General features: G+C 51.8%; 1 protein-coding gene across 1 annotated transcript; it reads right to left on the bottom strand.

Annotated features, from left to right (window-relative positions):
- Positions 1–1603: 1603 nt before the first annotated feature.
- On the bottom strand, positions 1604–4126 carry CCL17 (C-C motif chemokine ligand 17). The gene is made up of 3 exons (XM_059905233.1): positions 4057–4126; positions 2358–2475; positions 1604–1724 (listed from the first exon to the last, which is right to left on the bottom strand). The coding sequence occupies exons 1-3, from the start codon at positions 4124–4126 to the stop codon at positions 1604–1606; spliced, it is 309 nt and encodes a 102-aa protein (XP_059761216.1).
- Positions 4127–20731: the final 16605 nt, after the last annotated feature.

Here is a 20731-nt window from a genome sequence, read left to right as displayed (position 1 = left end):
AAAGAATTCAGACTGGGCTGCCCCAAGGACTCTGGATCCAAGGCAGCTGTTCAAGGGATACTCCTTGGGACCAGGGCAGGGAAAGAGCCCACCTGTGGCTGAGGAGACCCTGGGTTCACAGAGAAGTTCACAGTTCATCACCATCATCAGCCTTATTAGTAGTAGTAGTAGTACTGTTGCTGTTTTATTCTTGTCCCTCTTCGAAAGTGGACTTGGCTCTGACATCTGCCCTGCAATAAGACAACTGGCCACAGGGGGGCAGCAGAAGGCATAAGCTTTGCCTGAAAATAACTCAATTGCAGCCCCGCCAAACAACATAGGTCACAGAATCCCAGGAGAGAAGGACCCATTGCGCCTGCTCCTAGGCTTCGTCCCAGAGAGAGAAGCCACAGCCTACAGCTGGTCAGGAGAGTGAGGCAGAACTAGAATCCGAAGACCCTAACTTCCCCCACCCCACAAGGCTCCAGTCCTGAGCTGGGCCTCGACAGAGGGGTCTGGGGATGGGTCCTGGTCCACATCCTTCTGAGCACTATGGGGTCCCCAGGGAGACTCACTGAGCTCCCAGCCTAACGGAGGAGTCAGGACTACAGACCCACCCAGGAGTCGACGGGAGAACAACCCCCTCGGGCTGCCCCAGAGTCCCTGAAAGCTGGAGGAATCAGAGCAAGAGAGAGAATCGGGGGTAGCTGTTCTCAGGGACAGCTTCCTGGAGGCTGGCTTGGGCTGAGGCTGGGTGAGATGTCACCTGGTAGGGCGGGGCTCACACTTCAGGTCGGCAGGAACCACGGGGCCGGGCTGGGGCGGGAGACGAGGGCTGGGGGCAGCGGGGATGAGCGGGCGCGGGGGTCTGGCTCGGGACGCAGTGGAGCAGCTCCGGCCCTGGGAGCCGGCCTGGGGGTGGAGCCGGGAGAGGGAGCTGGGAGCAGGTGGAGCTGGGCTTGCAAAGACCGACCGGGCCTGGCTGGGCTGCGGGGTTTGGTAGGGGCTGGGAGGTGGGCGAGATGGGGAAGGGGCTGCGGGAGACCCTGGGCCAGGGAGCTCCCCAGCACTTGACAGAACCCTGGCCTGCGGAAGAATTCTAGAACCATTTGTGGAATTGGATCAAATGCTTAAGGCGAAGGGTGTCCTCAGCTCCGCATCAGCTGGGGTGTCACGGAGGAGAATGGGGCAGGCCTGGAAGGACTCCATGGGCAGATAAGATGGGAGAGAATCCAGACGGTCCTTCCCAGGTCCCCCTTCTGCCTGCGTGCAGCAGAGGGGAGGACCTGCTGGCCTCTTGTCACCCCTGCCCTGCTCGTCCCACAGACCCCCTCAGCCCTACCCCTGCCCGGGCCTCCCCTCATTAAGGTGGTCTGCACACTCGAAGCCTCAGTTTCCCTCTCCGACCTGGACAGGGCGAGACTACATGTTCTCTGCGGGCCCTTCCAGGGCGACAGGCCAGAGTGGACAGAACACGCTGACCCAGACTGGGGGAGAAAAACTTTAATCAGAGAAGGGGACAAGGGGCCTCTTTGTCCTTGTGAGGCCTCCACCGGACCCAGGGAGCTCGGGGCTGGGAGAGTGAACGTGGAGGCGGGAAGACTCCAGATGGTCCAGGGAGCAGTCAGGACCGCTGCGCAGCCAGGTCACGTGGCTTTGTGGTGTTTTGCAAGTGCTTGACTGCCTTTTTCACCTGCACGTCCTTGGGGTCTGAACAGATGGATCTGCCGTGGAGAGTCACCAGCCTACACAGAGGGAGAAAACCGTGCAGGCGCTCAGGGCAGGAAGGCCTTCCAGAGGCCCAGGACCAGCCTCGCCCTGCACTGACGAGGACCCTGAGCCCGCAAGAGGGGCAGGAACTTGCCTGAAGTCACCCAGGGCATCAGCGGCAGCTCTGAGACTCCCGGCTCTGTCCTCGGTGATTCCTGACCCCCCCGGGGTCCCTGCCAGGCCTGGCCCTCCCAGGGAGCTGGGGCTGCACGACTTTGCCCCCCCCCCCCTCAGACCGCCTGCACCCACCTAGGCCTGGGAACGAGCGGTGCCCGGGAGGGGCCCAGTGCTCAGGGCTCAAGCCCAGGGCCTGGGAAGTGACCACGTGGGCCACTGACCGCCCTGTGATATGGGGCTGTCCCATCTCTCTCAGGGCCTCAGTTTCCCCATAAATCAATGAAGAGCTTAGACCTCACAGCCTGGGGCCCTTTGGGGGCTCGCAGTGTGGGGTACGGGGGCTGCCCTGAGGAGCAGGGCCAGGGGGTCAAGGGACGAAGGCCCTGCTCTCTCCTCTCCTCTCCCCAGTGGCCCTTCTGGGAGCTCCAGGCTCTGCCTTCTCCCACACTCAGCTTCCAGGACAGGGGCAGGGTGGGGACAGGTAGACTCACACGATGGCATCCCTGGGACAGTCCCCTGGGGTCCGGTACCACCTCACCAGCTTCCTGAGAGGAATGGCCCCTTTGAAGTACTGCAGGCAGCACTCTCGGCCCACATTGGCTCCTCGAGCTGCGGGGAAAACAAAGCAGGAGCAGCTGTGTCTGCGGGTGTCTGCGTGGGGAGGGCATGTGCATGGCTATGGGGAGGAGGCGCTGTGAGGGTCTGCACGTGTGTGTGTGTGTGTGTGTGTGTGTGTGTGTCTGGAGTGGAGTCTGTGTGTGCATATCTGCATGTGTGTTGGTGTGCCTGTGTGTGTCGGTGGTATCGGGGTGGATCCGTGTGTGTGTATTTCTGCATGTGTGTGTCTGTGTGGTTGGGAGGGGTCTCTTGTGTGGGGGGGGGGTCTGTAATTGTATTTCTGTGTAGGGCGTATGTGAGGGGTCTGCACATGTGTATCTGTGTGTGTCTGTGTGTGTCAGTGCGTGCACGATTGTGTGCATGAGGTCCTGTGTGTGCTTTGGGGGGCCCTTTGAGTTTGTGTGTCTGTCTGTTCACGTATCTGTGTATGGGAGGGTTTGTGTATGCATGTCTGTGTGTGTGCCTGTGAGTGTGTGTCTGTATGTGTGCATATTTGTGTATGTGAGATCTCTGTGTGTGTGCATGTGTGTATCTGCGTGTGTTTGGGGAGTCTGTGCATATATGTGTGTTTCTGCATGTGTGTGCATCCGTGTGTGCTCACACTCAGACCAGCCCCTAATCACCAAATGTTGACTCTGGGCCAGGCTCTGGGCTGAGCCTTTGCTACCGCTGCCCCTTCAGCCCTCAAGCACATCTGGAGACAGGTGCTGTCACTACCCCATTCTACAGATGAGAAAGTGGAGGTCCGAGGTGTGAACACACTTTCCTGGGACTCAGGGTCCTCATCTTTGCACAAGAAAAAATATCCAACACTTGCTAACTGGCAAGCTGGTAATCTGTGACTTCAATTAAGGCCGTGACAGAGTGTTTTCTAGGAAGACTCTGACTGTCCTCTGACCACTTCGGGGGTGGAACTTGGTTTGACTAACACGGAGCTGACCAGGCCCAGCGTTTTACGAAGTGAGAGTGAACGTGCAGCCAACTCTGAAGATCACCCCATTAAGATAACCCCGAAGACTGCAGCTGTGTCACCATGTCACCACGCAGGGCGCTAACCAGCTTTATTTCTAAAGTAACAATCTTATCTCAGTCTTCCTTTCCCAACTGAGTATAAAAATCTCTTTTTTCACCTGCTCTGGGAACCAGTTCTCCTGCCTTAATGCTGATCCTCTCATTGTATATAAGACCCATTAATAAAATAGACTCTAACAAATACTTGTGAGAATTCTTCCTTTTCCACTGTCAAAACACAACCACAGTCACTGCCTCACAACATTTGCAGTGTGAGACATGCAAGTACTTTGTTCCTCGGAAGCTGAGCCCCAAGTCCTGGGGCATCCTCCTCCTCGTCCTCATCTCCATCCTCTTCCTCCTCCTCCTCCTCCTCCTTCTCATCATCATCATTTTCCTTTGAATGCCTCCCTCAAAATCCTATTGCTGCCGGCCTCTCGCATCTTTGTAGGAATAAGTGGGGTGTAGGAATAATGTGTGTGTGCAGCTGCTGTAGCCTCAGTGCCCCCACTCCTCCTTGCCCTGTGTCCCTTCCTCCTGCTGCCTCTGATCTGCCCTCACCTGCGTGGGTGTCCTGCAGGGAAGCCCCCAGGAGGAGGGCGGCCAGGAGCAGCATCTTCAGGGAGGTCATGGTGCCGGGAGCCCAGGAGAAGGTCTCTGTGTGTGGGTCTCTTTGCTCAGGGGAGACCAGGATGAGCACCAAGTGCGGAGGTGACCTATTTAACGTCTTTGGGGATCTTGCCCCGCCTCCTGTCACCTCCCCCCACATCCTTCCCTAGACCCATGGAGTTCGACGCATTTGAGGTGATTCGGCAGAAGCCCAGTCTTGGAATATTTGCGGCTTTCCAGAGAATAGACACTCAGCTGGGGACAGAGGTGGGTTATGTGTGTCCGGGGGCCGTGACACACTTCTCCTTTCACAGGAGACATTTCTTGGTTCCTCAATTAGCAGAACCAAAAAGCCTCCATCCTAAGCTGCGTGCACCCCTGCTCTGAGGCTGGCGAGCCTCCTTCACGCACAGCGCCCTGGGCTGGAGGACGGCCAGGCAGGGGCCAAGAGGGGCTGCTTAACCTGGGCCCGGAGGGGCTTCAGGGTGCCAGGAAGGCCTCCTCAGGCGGTCGGCAGGCTGCACGGGCACACGGCGTCTCTCTGCAGGGAGAGCTCCGTCTCATTCTGAGAAAGGTCTGACGCCCAGACAGACTTGGTTGTGGGTCCTTCCCTAAGCTGGGCCCTGGACCACAGAAGGCCAGAGCCCAGCAGGACTGAATCACCATGTAGTCCCAATCTGTAGAGATTGGGAAGCCAAGTTCCCTCTGGCTCCTAGCAGAGCCAAGTCTGCACTGGGCATGTGGTCAGGGTCCAGTCCCAGCCAGGCCCTGAGCAGAATTTCCACGAACCCCATGGGCTACAGCATCCCTGCATCAGGTCAGTCTCCTGGCCACCAGAGAAAATGGCCAACAGTCTGCTCAGGGCTCCCCCCGAACCAGATTATGGGAGTCCCTTAGCTAGAAGGAGAGTCCCATGCCCACCTCCACAGGCTGCATCTCACCAGGGCCACCCTGGACTTTGATTCTGACACGTGGGGTCTAGGCCTGACTCCACCCCGTCCCTGAGCAACCAGAGGCAGCTCAGAATGACACCCACCCACCCCTGCAACAGGGTGTCTGGTGCATCTGACCCTCTCAGGGTCAGCTCTGTGTTAATCACTGAGCCATTATTACCATTTCATTACCAGTGATGAAAACAACAGCAGGTGCTGTTGTTTTTGTTTTGTTTTGTTTTTGTTTCTAATTGACCTGTAACACTGTTAGTTCCAATAGTACAACATAGCGTTTCAATATTTCTATACATTACAAAATCACCAAAGTTATTACAATACTATTGACTATATTCACTATGCTGCACATTTCATCCCAGTGACTCAATTATTTTGCAAACTGGAAGTTTGTACCTCTTAATCTCCCTCACCTATTTCACTCATCCCCCTGCGCCTCTCCCCTCTAGCATTCACCTGTTTGTTCTCTGTGTCTATGAGTCTGTTTCTGTTTTATTATGTTTGTTCATTTGTTTTTTGGATTCCACATGTGAGTGAAATCATATGGTATTTGTCTTTCGCTATCTGATTTATTTCACTTGGTATAATACCTTCTAGGTGCATCCATGTTGTCACAAATGGCAAGATTTCATTCTTTTTTATTTCATTCTTTTTTATATGTATATATATACCACATCTTCCTTATCCATTCATCTATTGATGGGCACTTAGGTTGCTTCCATATCTTGACTGTTATGAATAATGTTGCAATAAACATAGGGGTGCATATATCTTTTCAAATTAGTGTTTTTGTTTTCTTTAGATAAATACCCAGGAGTAGAATTGTTGGATTCCATGGTAGTTTTATTTTTAATTATTTGAAGAACCTCCATAATGTTTTCCACAGTAGCTGCACCAACTTACATTCCCACCAACAGTGCACAAGGGTTCCCTTTCCTCCACACCCTCACCAACACTTGTTACTTGTTGTCTTGTTGATTATAACCGTTCTGAGGTGTGAGGTGATAGCTCATGTGGTTTTGATTTGTATTTCCCTGATGATTAGTGAAGATGAGCATCGTTTTCACGTGCCGGTTGGCCATTTGTATGTCTCCTTTGGAAAAATGTCTATTCAGTTCCTCTACCCATTTTTTAATCAGGTTGGTTTTTGTTTGTTTGTTTGATGTTGAGTTGTATGAGTTCTTTGTATATTTTGGGTGTTAACCCCTTATCAGATATATCATTTGAAAATATAATCTCCCATTCAGTAGGCTGCCTTTTTGTTTTGTTGATAGTTTCCTTTGCTGTGCCAAAACTTTTCAGTTTGATGTAGTTCCATTTGTTTATTTTTGATTTTGTTTCCCTTGCCTGAGGAGACCTATCCAAAAAAAATATTACTGAGACCAAAGTCAAAGAGTGTACTACCTATGTTCTCTTTTTTATGTTTTTTAAACAGCATATATGGTATATTTTATAAAACTGTACATTAAAAATGTAATCTATGCACACAGATAAAAAGTACAGGTTATATGCCAATACTGGTTATTTCTCAGTTCATGAGAGCATGAACTGAGCCTATGTTCTCTCCTAGGAGCTTTATGGTTTTAAGTCTTACATTTAAGTCTTTAATCCATTTTGAGCTTATTTTTGTATAGGGTGTGAGAAAGTAGTCCAGTTTGATTTTTTTGCACGTAGTCATTCAGCTTTCCCAACACCATTTATTGAAGAGGCTGTCTTTTCCTCATTGTGTATTCTTACCTCCTTTGTTGCAGATTAATTGCCCATATAAGTGTGGGCTTATTTCTGGGCTCTCTATTCTGTTCTATTGATCTATGTGTTTTTGTGCAGTACCATACTGTTTTGATTACTTCAGCTTTGTAGGGTAGTTTAAAATCAGGCGCTGTTTGTTGAAACCCAACTCTACCAGGAACAGATCTCAGACTATAACCTCATCAGCCCTCATGGCTCACCTGTGAAAGGAAACCATGACGCTGGACTAGATCATAGGAGGAGGTCATGTGCTCTTCCTCCTCCCCCAGGGCCACCTCCCCCAGGCTGGGCTGCTTCATTTCCTCGTTGGGGGAGTCCTCCTGTCCATGGTAGAACCACCCTGTGGGTGGGATGCTCTCTCGTGGCCTTGCTGTGTGACCTTAGGAAGCTCACAGACCCTCTCTGGGCCTCAGTTTCATTTCCTGTAGGGGGACTCAGGAGGCCCCACCAAGACTGTAGGTCTGAGAAAGATGGGGTCCTCCCTTAGTGGAGGACAATTTGTCTGCTTCTCTTAAGGTCACATCGCCTGCCAGAGACCCCTAACCCCACCCACTCCTCAAGCCACAGCCCAGAGGGTTTTCTGCCCCCAGCCTGTCCCGCTGGCCGTTCCTCCTATCCCCGGGGCAGGTTTCCATTTGCACACGCAGTGGAGCAGAGGGGAGGATAGTGGCATCTTCCTGTCTGTGCACATCTTTGGCACCAGCTTCCTACAGATGAGGGGGCAACCTGTACCCCCCACAGAGGAGTGCCCAGCAGCCCCCCTCCTGCTGAGTCAGAAGAGAACAGGCCCAGCTGGGGAAGGGGTGCTGGTGCCCTCAGCCACCCTGGCTGAGGAGGGGAAGCTCTGGCCTGGAGACAGAAAGGAAACACAAAAGCCCAGAGGTGCTCGGGGAGGGCCTGTGTCCTGGAGGACGCAGAGGGGGCATGTTTGCTGATGCAGCCCCTCCTGGATGGAAGTCTCTGCATCCTCTCTGCTGCCCATGCCCTCTGCCTAGTGGCTTCTGCCCCCCGTCTTGTGGACACTCCACCTCCCACTGGGGCTCTTCTCTGTTGGACAACAGTAAACGGTTATGATGATGATTAGCAGCTTTATTAACAGCGAGGCCGCCCCAGCACCCACTGCTGGGGAACCCCCTGAGTGGGTTTCGAGTTTCCCTTGTTTCGCCACAGACTCAGAACTTTTCTCTGGAAGAACCCAAGTTGCCCTGTCCCTTCTAGGGAACAGGTTACAGGAGCAGGAGCAGGAGCAGAGGGTTCCGGACTGGCTGTGGGCAGGCGCAGCCTGCCTAGCCAGGGACGGGGAACAGAGCAGCAAGTGTGTCAGGGAGCCCCTGCCACGTGCCCAGCACTGTGCCAGGGCTATGGGGCGGGCAGAGGCAAGATGGCACCCGTGCCCTTGGGGGAGTTCGCAGGAAGTGAGCATGGAGAAACAAGGCCTGGCCTCACAGGGGAATGTGCAGGTGAGGTAAAGGGCTGCAGGGCCTGGGTGCGGGGAGAGGTTGGCCACGTTGGAGGCCCCAAGGAGGCTGCAGCCAGTGAGCTGGGCCGGGCGGGTGGGAGGACTCATACCAAGAGGAGGGGTGGGCATTTCACATGAGGGGAGCACGGAGCAAAGGTGCAGAGATAAATGGGGAAAACAGCACGGAACCCTAGTGGGGAAGATGGCCTGGATGTGACACCGAGACAGTAAACTCCGTGGTGACAGGAGCGTGTCTGCTTTCTTTACCACCGTGTGTGTCCCCAGCGCCAAGCACAGTGCCTGCCATACAGCGGGCTCGCAACGAGCCTTGACTCAGTGAGTACAGGACGGAAAGGCAAGCTGGTGACACGGCGTAGGAACCGGGGTGTGGGGAGAGGGACTGGAGGGATGAGTGCATCTCTCAGCCTAACTTGCGAGAGACAGAAGTGACCAGGGACATTTTTGAGGTGGTTTCCTCACCAGGGATTAACCCACTTATTCCCCTTTGGTTCTCCCAGCTGTGAAACAAACTCCAAGGGACCTTCCAGATGAGTGTCCTGGAGGGTGGGCCTGTGATAAGGGTCTCAAAAGGCCTTTATGGTGCTATGTGGCCTCGAAGGTCTGTCAGGGGGATCAGGAATGCGCCCTGGAAGAGGGAGAGGGAGGGAGGCTGAGAGGGGCCGCAGGGGAGGGGGCGCTCCAGATGGAGGAAGGGGGCGGGCACAGGCAGGGAAGCAGGCCAGATACAGGCCTGCTAAGAGAACGGCATCACAGGGGAATTGCATCGGAGCGGGAGGAAGTGGCGAGGCTTCCAGAGGTCTCAACACCTCTGCCTCAAGCCGCCCAGACACCTGCCTATTCACCTGCCACCCCTCCTGCCCCAGCCCTGCCACCGCTGCCACGGGCAGTCCCTCGAGGGTAAAACCAGCTAGCAGGGTCAACATGCCCCGCCCCAGATCTAGCTTGAAGGAGCCGGACCAGCCTGATTCCGGCTTCCTTTCAGGTGAAGGAGGGAGGGAGGGTTCCTGGCCCACCCCTGGCTCTACCACGGGCTGGGCGGGAACCAGGGATGCTGCTGTCACACCCCCCAAAACTTAGCCCCAAGCCACCGAGCAGGAACCGGGTTGCTGGGGTGTGGAAGCTCTTTATCATCTTCAAATTGCACAGTTGTCGCTGGGGCAGCAAAGTTGTCACTGTGGGTCACACCCATGTCAGCTGAGGCCCAGGGTCTCCTGCAGGAGATGGAGCGTTTTGTCTACTCAGTTCCATCCTCTGGCAGCTGAAGCTAGATTCGTCCTGCCCTGCCCTGCCCATGGGGGCCGAGGTGTGCAGGTCCCCAAAGTTATCTCCATCCTCCAGTCCCAAGATATGTCCCACTCCCCTGCCCTGAGGGCCTGATGTACTCACTGATGCACTGATGTCCGTTGTTCCTGACAGGTTGCGGGTCTGCTTGGTTCCTCGGGTCAGAAACGCAAGGGTCATCCCTGCCCTGGGTTCTTCCCCCACTCCCCTCCTACTGAGTCGGCCACCTAGACATGTCTTGAATCCATTTCCTTCTCACCATCCACATGGCCACCCCTGCATCTCTCTGCTGGACCACGGCCCCACACTCATCTCCCCGCTCCCAGCCTTGCCCTCCGGTCCATCCTCTCTAAAGCCCAGTGATCTTCCCTAAACACAAATGTCAGCAAGGCTCTCCCCTTGCAAAATCCTTCATTACCCTCAGGATGAGGTCCAGATTCCCACCGACTTCTCAGCCTCAACTTTTGTGCCCAGCCCTGCCACCTACCATGTCACTTTTTTCCAGCCACATCGATGATTTTTCAGTTCCTTGAAAATGCCAGGCTCTCACTGACACTACTCAAGCCTTTGCACAGCCTGTCCCCTGCTTCCCATCTAGAACACTCTCTCTGCTCCCCACACCCCACCACCTTTCATTCCTACCCTCCTTCAGATCACAGCTTAAACTCTCACTTCCTTCCTTCAGCTCCAATTTTCCTTTGTGTCATCATAGGTCACTGACTTCCCCATTATGCTCTCTTTCCATTGCATTGTGATGGCTGGTTTATTGCTGTGAACTCCTTGAAAACAGGATCTCTCTCTCTTTTTTTTTTTTTTAACATCTTTATTGGAGTATAATTGCTTTACATTGTTGTGTTAGTTTCTGCTGTATAATAAAGTGAATCAGCTATATGTGTACATATATCCCCATATCCCCTCCCTCTTTCATCTCCCTTCCACCCTCCCTATCCCACCCCTCTAGGTGGTCACAAAGCACCGAGCTGATCTCCCTGTGCTATGGGGCTTCTTTCAGCTTGTACCTCCAGGACTAGCACCCAGTAAGTACTCCATAAAATATGCTTATTGAATGGATGAAGAGGTGGGTGGTTGGATGGATGGGTGAATGGATGGACGAATGAGGGATGGATGGATGGATGGATGGCTGGGTGAGTGGATGCATGGATGGGTGAATTGACGCATGGATGTGTGGATGGATGGATGGATGGATGGACACTTACACATTTCTGAAGTACAGCTTGGGCCCAGCTTCCATTCTATCTAGTGGTTCCTTCACCCCAGAACAAGTGACTTTTTAAATTTTTTTTTGGCTGTGTTGGGTCTCTGTCGCTGCGTGTGGGCTTTTTTCTCTAGTTGCAGCGAGCGGGGGCTACTCTTTGTTGCGGTGCGCGGGCTTCCTATTGCGGTGCGCGGGCTTCTCATTGCGGTGGCTTCTCTTGTTGCGGAGCACGGGCTCTAGGCACGTGGGCTTCAGTAGTTGTGGCTCACGGGCTCTAGAGCGCAGGCTCAGTAGTTGTGGTGCACGGGCTTAGTTGCTCCGCAGCATGTGGGATCTTCCCGGACCAGGGCTTGAACCCATGTCCCCTGCATTGGCAGGCGGATTCTTAACCACTGCACCACCAGGGAAGTCCCAAGGACAAGTGATTTTTGATCTAGTGTGTCCCACCGGTTCATGAGATACACCTGAATCCTTCTGTCATGGATGAGGTGGAGGAACCCAACCAAGGCACTCTTTGATTCTTTTTCCATCTAGTTCACAGCTTCCTTGTGGGTTGTGGCCATTTCCTGCCTCTTGCCAAACCTAAATTGATTCAACTGTGGCTTTGATCTCATCCCTTCTTCGTTCCAGAAGGTCCTTCTTCGTTCCATTACACTCCCACCTCCTGGCTCCTCACAATCTCCCACCCCACGGTCCCCTTCCCCTCTGCTGATGACATGATCCCATTTCTCTGCTTCCATAAAACCTCTCCTTGCCCCCAACTCCCCTCTCTCCTAACCCCCAGCACACTGTCCTCCTAGTTCCCCTTTTATTCAGGACCAAACTTCTCCTATGTGTGGTCTACATCTCCCACTACCAATTTCCTCTTGACCCACGTGTGATTTAATTCTTAGACTGTGGCTTCTGGCACTGACACTCTGGGGAAGTGACTCTCTCTAGGCCTCTCAACATCACCCCCTCCATGGCCACTCCTTGAACTTCCCATCCCCTCACAGAGGGAAGTGTGGGGCAGTGGTTACCAGCAGGTGCTCTGGAAGCATTACCTACAGCCCCAGTCCTTCATCTATCTGTCCCTGGTTGTGTGACCCAAGAACAAGACTATGAACCTCACTGTCCCCATCTGTAAAATGGACATGTTGGTAGACTCTCCCTCATGGTATTGCTGGGAAAATGAACTGAGATGATATATGTAAAGTTCTTCATCCCCAGCTGGTTTGATGAGTCTCCTTGTCATCACCGAGAACCCGCTTCCCTTCTTGACATTCCTCCCCATGGGATTCGACACATGGCTCCTGCCTGAGCTCCTTGTGGGCTCCTCTCCTCAGTAACATCCCTGAGCTCTCACCCCAGGTTGGGCGAGATTCTTAGCAGTTACGTTTATGGGTGAGTGGATGCATGGATGGGTTTACTTTGTCCTCACAACAGCCCTAGGAGGTAAGAGCTATTATTATCTACATTTTACAGATGAGGAAACTGGGGGCCAACCACGGTGGTTAAGAAACTGGTCCACTTCAGAAAGAGAAAATCAAATACCGTATGCTAACAAGTATATATATAGAATCTAAAAAAAAAAAAAAAAGGTTCTGAAGAACCTAGGGGCAGTACAGGAATAAAGACACAGACATAGAGAATGAACTTGAGGACATGGGGGGGCGGGGAAGGGTAAGCTGGGACGAAGTGAGAAGTGGCATTGGCATGGACATATATACACTACCAAATGTAAAATAGAGAGCTAGTGGGAAGCAGCTGCATAGCACAGGGAGATCAGCTCAGTGCTTTGTGTCCACCTAGAGGGGTGGGATAGGGAGGGTGGGAGGGAGACGCAAGAGGGAGGAGATATGGGGATATATGTTTATGTATAGCTGATTCACTTTGTTATACAGCAGAAACTAACACACCATTGTAAAGCAATTATACTCCAATAAAGATATTAAAAGAAATTAATTAATTTAAAAAAAAAAGAAAAAGAAACTGTTCCAAGGGTACAGAGCTAGCCTGTGGCAGAAGCATGCCCGGGGCTCTGTCCTAGGGTGTGTTTTCACCTCAAGCAACCCTTTCTCCCTCCCTGATGTCTCCACTCAGGTCTTTGATCTTGGAATGGATGCTTCCTAAATCTCTGTCCCCAGCCTCTGCCGGTGACAGATAAAACACACACCCCTGGACTCCACCCCATCCTCTGGCCTCCTCTTGCCGGCACTGTCAGCTGCCTTAGCTCTCTCTGCCTTGCGATCTAGCCGGCTCTGTGCACGTCTGTCACCCACACTGACTGTGAGCCCCAGAGAGGAAGAAAGCTGTCCACTCACGGCTCACTCAGCCTCAAGAACCAGAAAGGCAGAACCAAGTTCCCTTTCCACCAACTTCCCTCTTTTCTGTTCAAGCCAATATCATTCCCTACCTCCCCATCTGCCTCACTGGTCTGAAACTTTGCCCTTGACTCATTCCTCGCCTCCAGCCCCCACATTGCATCAGGCACAGACTCTGCTCAGCGATGTCGTCAGGCAACGCTCAGCTTTCTCACTTCCTCTCATTCCCACTGGCTCAACATGAATCCTTCACACCCAGACTGTATCAACAATTTCCAATCCTATTTCCTCCTCTCTGGTCTTCTAGACACCACCCACCTGCATGCTTATGTCTGATAGGTCTTTCTCAAGGGCTGCTCTGACGACATACTGCCCCCCTCAAGAACCATCGATGGCTCCCTGCTTCCTTCTGCCTCCACTAGAAACTCTTCAGGCCAGTCTTTAAGCCCTACTGTCAATCTGATCCATCCCTCCCTAGTCAGTCTCATCTCACGGATCCCCAGGGTTCACCTTATACTCTGTGCCTGGGTTTGCGGCTCCTGTCCTCTGCTTTTCTAGATTACCCATCCCCTTCTCCGCAAACCAAATTCTACCCATTTCTCATATATGGCATGCCATAACGGATTAAGCAAGGGGGTCACTGTGGAGCCGAGGGGCTGGGAACAAAGACTCACAGTCAGGTAACCCGGGTTTGAATTTAGCTCTGCCATCGGCAAGTTGTGGGATTTCAGGCAAGTCATTTCCCTCTGAGCCTAGGTTCCACATCTATAAAATGAAAATAATAATAGTAACTGCATTAGAAGGTTTGAGTTCTCATCAATTGCCTTAGTGCCTATATCTGGCAAATAGTACGTGTTCCTGACTTTAAATATCATCTCTATGCCAATGACTCCCAAATTCCTCCCGCCAACTCCAGACTTGTATATCAGCTGCCTACTCAACGTGTCAAACAGATGTCGCAAACCACCAAGTCCAAAACTGAATTCCCCATTCCCATTCACTCCCACACCTGCTCCTCCTCTGTTCTTTGCCAGCCCCTTCCGTCCGGTTACTTGGCCAGAAACCTGGGTGCCATCCTTGACGCCTCTTTCTCTCACCCCCCACTTCCCATCTGTCCGGTGATCGCCTGGCTCTGACTCCAGAATCCATCCAGAGCCTATCATCTCTCCCCTGGATTCCTACACTGCCTCCTGGCCGTCTCCCCACCTCCATCCTTGCTCCCTACAGTCTATTGTCAGCACAGCTGCCACAGGGAACGTGAGTGTCCTCTGATCAGAGCATCTCCATGGCTTTCCATCGCACTCAGAGGAAAAACCAAGGACCCCACGGCAGCTTCAAGGCCCTGCGTGCTCTGCACCCATCCCTACCCTGCTAACTTTGGCATGTTCTTGCCCTGGATACCTGTGTGCCTCGCTCCTTCACCTCCTTCAAATTTTACTTAAATGTCACTTTTCAGTGAGGTCTACCCTATTTAAAACTGCAACCCACCCCCACCTCTTCCTCTGCTCTATTTTTTCTTTTTCTTTTTGCTGTAATACTTACCACCCTCAAACATACTATACCACTGACTTACTTATTCTGCCTGCTGTTCATTGCCTGTCTCCTACCCGTATCCCCCTACCCCCATCCCCACTGGAATGTAAGTTCCACGGGACAAAGGCCTTTCAGTGAAGCATATCCCCTGGCACATAGTGGGCCATATTCTACATACTGGTAGAATTCAGTGAGTGGATGAATAATAGCTGATATTGTTCCGGGGGCAGAGTACAGAAGCACTTCTCATGCAGTCTCACTCTTACCGGTGATGGACTTGTCTCACTCTCTCTCGTGCCTGGGCTTTAGCACTCCATCTGGGCTCCTGCTCCAGCCCTGTAAAACAGTTCCTTTTATTCACTGCTAGAGTCCAACTCTCTCTTTCTGGGGAGCATTTGTCCCAGTTTCCAAGTTATTTCACAGGCAGGTCTTTGGTCTCTTGACAGCACTGGGACAATTCCAGGCTGTGCTGCCGAGTGACCGGTTCAAGGCACTCAGCCCTCAGGGAGCAATGACGGATCTTTCGTTCGGATGTCAGAGGTCTGCTGCAGCCTGCTCCGAGCCTGGCAGCCTGTCTGGGGGGGTTGGGGGTGGGGGTGGGGGTGGGGTCCTTCCTATCCAATCTGACCCTCGTGCTCCCAAGAAAGGTTTGTTCAGCACCAGGGTCAGCGCTCAGAGCCCAGCATCCTGGAAGGAGAACATGGCACCCTTTCTAAGGAGCCTGGTGGATCTGGTCTCTTTGAAAGTCTAGGGGTTTCCCCGCATTCCTGTCCAATCTGAGTCACTGCAGACAAGCCAACAGGGACAAGAGCAGCGGCGTTGGGCCATTCGACACGTGGCACAGTCCTGCGTGGATCATGGCTCCCCCAGTGAGGGCTGATGGTGCAGAAGGGGTGTGGCCACTCCTGAGCAGGGTCCAGACCTGGGAAGTATGAGCCCCCAGAGGAGGCTAAGGCCCTGTTCCCTTTCCAGAGAGAAGCCGGCGCCTCAGCAGCCCTCCGGGCCCAGCCACGTGGGTTGTGGCTTGTCCTACCACACGCGGGGCTTTCCCCTCAACCCCACTTGCTTCAGCATCTCCCTCCTTCCTGCCTTGCCTCGTCCCATCAACTCTCCAGACTCATTGTTTTTTTTTTTTTTTTAGATGAAACTAAAACTACCTAATTTAACTCCAAAAATAATTTGGTATTTTTATTGGGATCACATTGAATGTATAGATGTCCTTAGGGAGCTGTGTATCTGTACCATCTACTCCTTGAAGTTTTTCTTAGCCTGTCCGACCTCTCCTCCCCCAGCCAGCTCCCCCTCATCCCTGCCCTCCCTGTGGGGTACAGGCTGGGGAGCAGGGTGACTGGCTCTCTCCGATGTCTGAGGTTGGGCTCATTAAGGATGTGCTCTCAGGGGAGATGGGGAGGAGCATGGGAATGAGGGCAGGGAAGGGATGGAAGCCCAGAGAAGGTGTGACGTCAGGCACAGCCCCCCAGGGAGCTTCTGCCTGGCCCCGCGGGGGCTCTAAAGTGAGAGTTAGAAGCAAAAGCAGCCAAAGGGAGTGGGGCTCTGGGCGGGACACCAGCACCATTAACCATACCCATGAACTCGCCACCAGGTAAGAGTCAATATTACTGCTCACGGTGGCCCCGTGTGCCTCTCCTGTTCCATCCCTCTATGCATTAGAGAAAACTGAATTGGGCATCCATTAGTCCCATGCATTTCTTCATATTTTACTAATATGTGTATGTCCCTAAACAATATATAGCACTGTTTATGCATGTTTTTACGCTTCATATTAACACTGTCATACTGTATCTGTACTTTCACATCTTGTAGTGTTGAACTTGAGAGTCATGTGTGTTGACAGGTATCCATGTATTTCTTTCTTTTTACATTGTATGCTGTTGCATACAATAACTATACTACAATTTACAAAAAGTAGAGTGGGGTGTCTGGAGTTGGACTGCCTGCTGTTGGTCAAGGTAAGTTCCCTTAATCGGTCTGTGCCTCAGCACTTCCATCTAGAAAATGGGGCTCCTATTAGTAGGACATCATCTGAAACCCGAGGAAGGGATTAAATGAGAAAACTCATTCGAAGGCACGCAGTGGCGTGTGACAGGGACAGTGAAGCCCCCGAGGAGGACGAGGCCAGTATCCTGTTCACCGGCGTCTCTGGCGATAAATGAATGACTCCTCCTCCTTCACCTGCTCCCCATCCCGCCCAGGGGCCCCACTGCTCCTGGCACCCTGGAAAGAGGACCCGGGCCTACGTACCTGGCCTCTCAGTGCTCACGCAGACGGGACTTCAACTCCATCACGTCGATGGCAGTCATGATGATATATAAAAACGAGGAAACGGGCCACACAGGGACAGTGAGAACCGGGGGGTGGGGAGGAGAATGGAAGACCCGGGAAAATGGCTAGGCAGGCAGAAGCGCCCACGCTGAGACTCCTGAGATCCCAGGGATGCTCGGTTCCCCCTCCACCTGCTCACCCCTCTGTGGGTTTGGGTGACAGTCAGAGCCTTGACCCAGTCCAGGCTTCCCAGGGGTCCTTGCTGGGCCTGAGGAGCAATTTCTTGACCAGGATAAGACGGCGGAGGGTCAGAGAGTTTCCAGGGTGACTTGAACTCATCTTCACAGAAGACCACTTTCAGTCTCTGACATCCCTTTGAGGCCGTTAAATATTTTCACCAGGAAATGCCTTGAAATGCACCTTCCCGCCATGGATGGGCGGGCTTTGAATAAATCAGAAAGGGGTGTGGCACAGGCACCAGGTCAGAGAGGGCCAATGGACACAGACAGCTGTGGGCCCTGGCCCTTCCCCTCTTTCTCTTCTTCCAGGACCTGTGGCGGTCACTGGAGCACAGAGGGAAGAAGACACACACGTGACTGCTCTCACGGGTCTTACGGAAGCACCATGAAACAAGCTGGGTCACATGAGGGATATAATGGGCGCAGGTGAGGTGAGTACCCGTGGCAGGGAGCCTTCGTTAAGCTAAGTCAGGGAAGGCCTCTTGGAGGAAGTGACATCTAAGCTGAGACCAAAGGATGAGTAGGAGTTGGCCAGGGCAACAGTGAAGGGGGAAGTTATTCCAGGAAGAGAGAACAGCCAGTGCAATGGCTCAGAGGTATGAGAGAGAAGATTGACTTGAGGATGTTAAAAAAAAAAAAAAATGTGTGCCAAAGGTGATGTGGGGGCATGGAGTGAGAACGGGGGAACCAGCATCAGGGGAAATGAGCCTGGAGCCAGCAGGCCAGTTGAAATCCTCTAGGAAAACAAAGACACGGAACGTGCACTTGTCAGTCCCTAGAACTATGCTTGATTTCTGTGCCAACAGGCCTAGGTTACCCTGGTTGGGCTTCTGGGCTTAGGAGGTACGTGAAAGACTGGTTAATGTAGATCATCTGGCAAACAGCTGGTGCTCAATCATTTTAATATTCTTCTCTCTATTTACTTCCTTGTCTGCTGCAGTGATCACCAGCGTATCTGAGTCATTAGAACTCCCGAGTATCAGTGTATCTCAAAGCAACTACAAAACCCTTCTCCTTTCCAGCTCCACTCAGTGAGAATCCCAGATAAATCCATTGACAGCTGGTGGGCTAAGGATGAACTTCATCCCGTCTGCCAAGAGAGCAAGTGAAGAGAGGTGAGCTTGATAACGGAAAGCTTGTTCACCCCAGTTAAGGGAATGGTTCGAGCCTTTTAACAGCATCATGCACATTACTGACAAGTCACTCCTACTTAGACCAAGTAATATATTTCTTCTTCCTGATTGCTGCATCAATCAGGATAGGCTAGGTTATGTTGCAATGACAAATAGCCTCAAATCAGTGGTTTAAAACCACAAATCTTTGTTTCTTCCACATAGATCTGCTGGGGCTCTTTCTGTGGCTGGGGGTTCTGAGTCATCCTCAGAACCTGGGACCTGGGGTAATGGACCTGTCATCTTCTGGAATATTGCCAAGTTCTGGACCCAAGGAACTAAAAGTTCTGAAGGCTCTCTCACCGATAATTAAATGTTTGAATCTGGTTTGACAAACTTTACTCCCACTGCCAGTTCAGAACTGGTCATGTGGCATCTCACCAACACCAAGGCGGCAAGAAGAGCAGCCCTCTTGAATGCCTAGGGGCAGCAAGCCAGAAAAACTCAGAGAGACTGATGTTGAAACTAACTTCCCATTCTGTCCAAGTCTAAGATTCAGGTGTCTTGCTAGTCTGCTTCTAATTAGTTGGGATTCCTGAGTTTTGACCTTGCCAAGTTCAAAAGCAATTTAGAGGAAAAAAGTTACACCAATTTGAACAGCATCTATTAGCTTAGGGAAAAAATTATGCAAATTACAAATTATTTTTATCTGCTTGCTGACACTATAACATGTCTTCATCTTACTTTACCGAAAACCAGGAAGACTGCTTTTCTTTATACACATCCTATAATTCTAAAGTCTTGTTTGGGTAACCAATAACAAAAGTGAATAGAAATAGGATGTTTCGAACCCTTTGGAAACATCCATCGCATGATCGTAGATTCTAATTTACCAAGAGCTCACTATGGGCACGTCATTTTTCTAAGTGTTCAGCAAGGATTATCTTATGACATCTTCCCCTACAAGGAGAGTTGTTATTATTCCTATTCTACAGAGGAGAAAATCAAAGCTCGGAAAGGTTAAGCAACTTGCCTAAAGTCATACAGCCGAAGATCACCATGTTACATTACACTCCTGTATGGCTAAAAAACAAGAGGCTCATTATAAATAATTCTGTTCTGTCCTCTGGGGGCAACAGATCCCTTGAAGGTAAGAGAGGGGCATCTCTTCCAAAACATTCCCTGCTTTGGAATTCTCCTAGGTTCAGAGGCATCACCACCACCAGCCGATTTGGTGAGATTAATGAGATCCTGCATGGGTCTGGCCATTGAAGTTTGCGGTCATCTGGGGAAAGCCAGCCTAGCACTAGATCTTTACTTTAATCCCAGCAGCTGAAACATTATTTATCCAGGAAAGCACATGACTGAGAAGAAGTAAATGGGGCACAGGTGGTCTCCTGAGCTATTAGTCGCACAGGGGCAGCAGGGCGTGTACACACACACACACACTCACGTATATCGTGGCTCCCAGATGCCTATTATTCAGCCTGTGCTGGAAATTCCCAGCCATTTGTGTCTGTGTTTTTCTGCCTGGCCTCACCCTTTTGGGGAATGTACAGAAAACAAAGGAGAGGGAAAGGGGAATAACAACAAAGGGCAGAGGGTGAGAAGAATGCAGGTAGCTACCACCCAAAGGACCCTGCAAACCTGGGAGGGGTGGGGGTGGGCTGGCCTGGTGCGGAGGGCTCTAAAACTTTGGCTAGGAGCCAAATCCCCTAATTTGGAAGGCAGGGCAGTGGGGGAGGGGGAGAGGAGGGGAGGAGGGGGGAAGGGGCAACGGCTTGAAGGTACAGATTCCCAGCTCTCCCACCCCAGCAATCAGAATTCAGCGGAGCTGAAGTGGGGCTTGGGAGTCTGTACTTTTGACAATCTGTGGCTCACGCTTTCAGAAATAGTGATTAAGACTGAAGTCCTGGGCTTCCCTGGTGGCACAGTGGTTGAGAATCTGCCTGCCAATGCAGGGGACACGGGTTTGAGCCCTGGTCTGGGAAGATCCCACATGCCGCGGAGCAACTAGGCCCGTGAGCCACAACTACTGAGCCTGTGCAGCTGGAGCCTGTGCTCCGCAACAAGAGAGGCCGCGATAGTGAGAGGCCCGCGCACAGCGATGAAGAGTGGTCCCCGCCTGCCGAAACTAGAAGAAGCCCTCGCACAGAAACGAAGACCCAACACAGCCAAAAATAAATATTAAAAAAATAAATAAATAAATAAAAGCGCCTTCCCTAAAATTTAAAAAAAAAAAAAAAAGACTGAAGTCCTGGAGAAAGACTTCAGGTCATATTCCAGCTCTGCTGCTTACAAGCTGTGTGACCTTGGGCAAGTCACGTACGCTTTGAAAGCCTTACTCTCATCATTTTAAGATGGGAGCCCTTGTACGTAAAGAACCTAGTGTATTGCCTGGCACATGGTAAACATTAAATAAACAATGGCTATTTTAATAATAATAATAATATTAATATTACTATTATATTATATACTATTATA

The sequence above is a fragment of the Balaenoptera ricei genome, chromosome 19 (genome assembly GCF_028023285.1).
Source record: "Balaenoptera ricei isolate mBalRic1 chromosome 19, mBalRic1.hap2, whole genome shotgun sequence".
Taxonomy (NCBI): Eukaryota; Metazoa; Chordata; class Mammalia; order Artiodactyla; family Balaenopteridae; genus Balaenoptera; species Balaenoptera ricei.
The sequence above is the reverse complement of the archived record's forward strand: the minus strand, read 5'-3'. Positions and strand labels throughout refer to the sequence as shown.

Coding starts and splice junctions, on each gene's coding strand:
- CCL17 (XM_059905233.1), bottom strand. CDS start 4,126: ATGACCTCCCTGAAGATGCTGCTCCTGGCCGCCCTCCTCCTGGGGGCT. Junction 2,476..4,056: donor CCTGCAGGACACCCACGCAG/GTGAGGGCAGAT, acceptor TTTTCCCCGCAG/CTCGAGGAGCCAATGTGGGC. Junction 1,725..2,357: donor TGTCCCAGGGATGCCATCGT/GTGAGTCTACCT, acceptor CCCTCTGTGTAG/GCTGGTGACTCTCCACGGCA.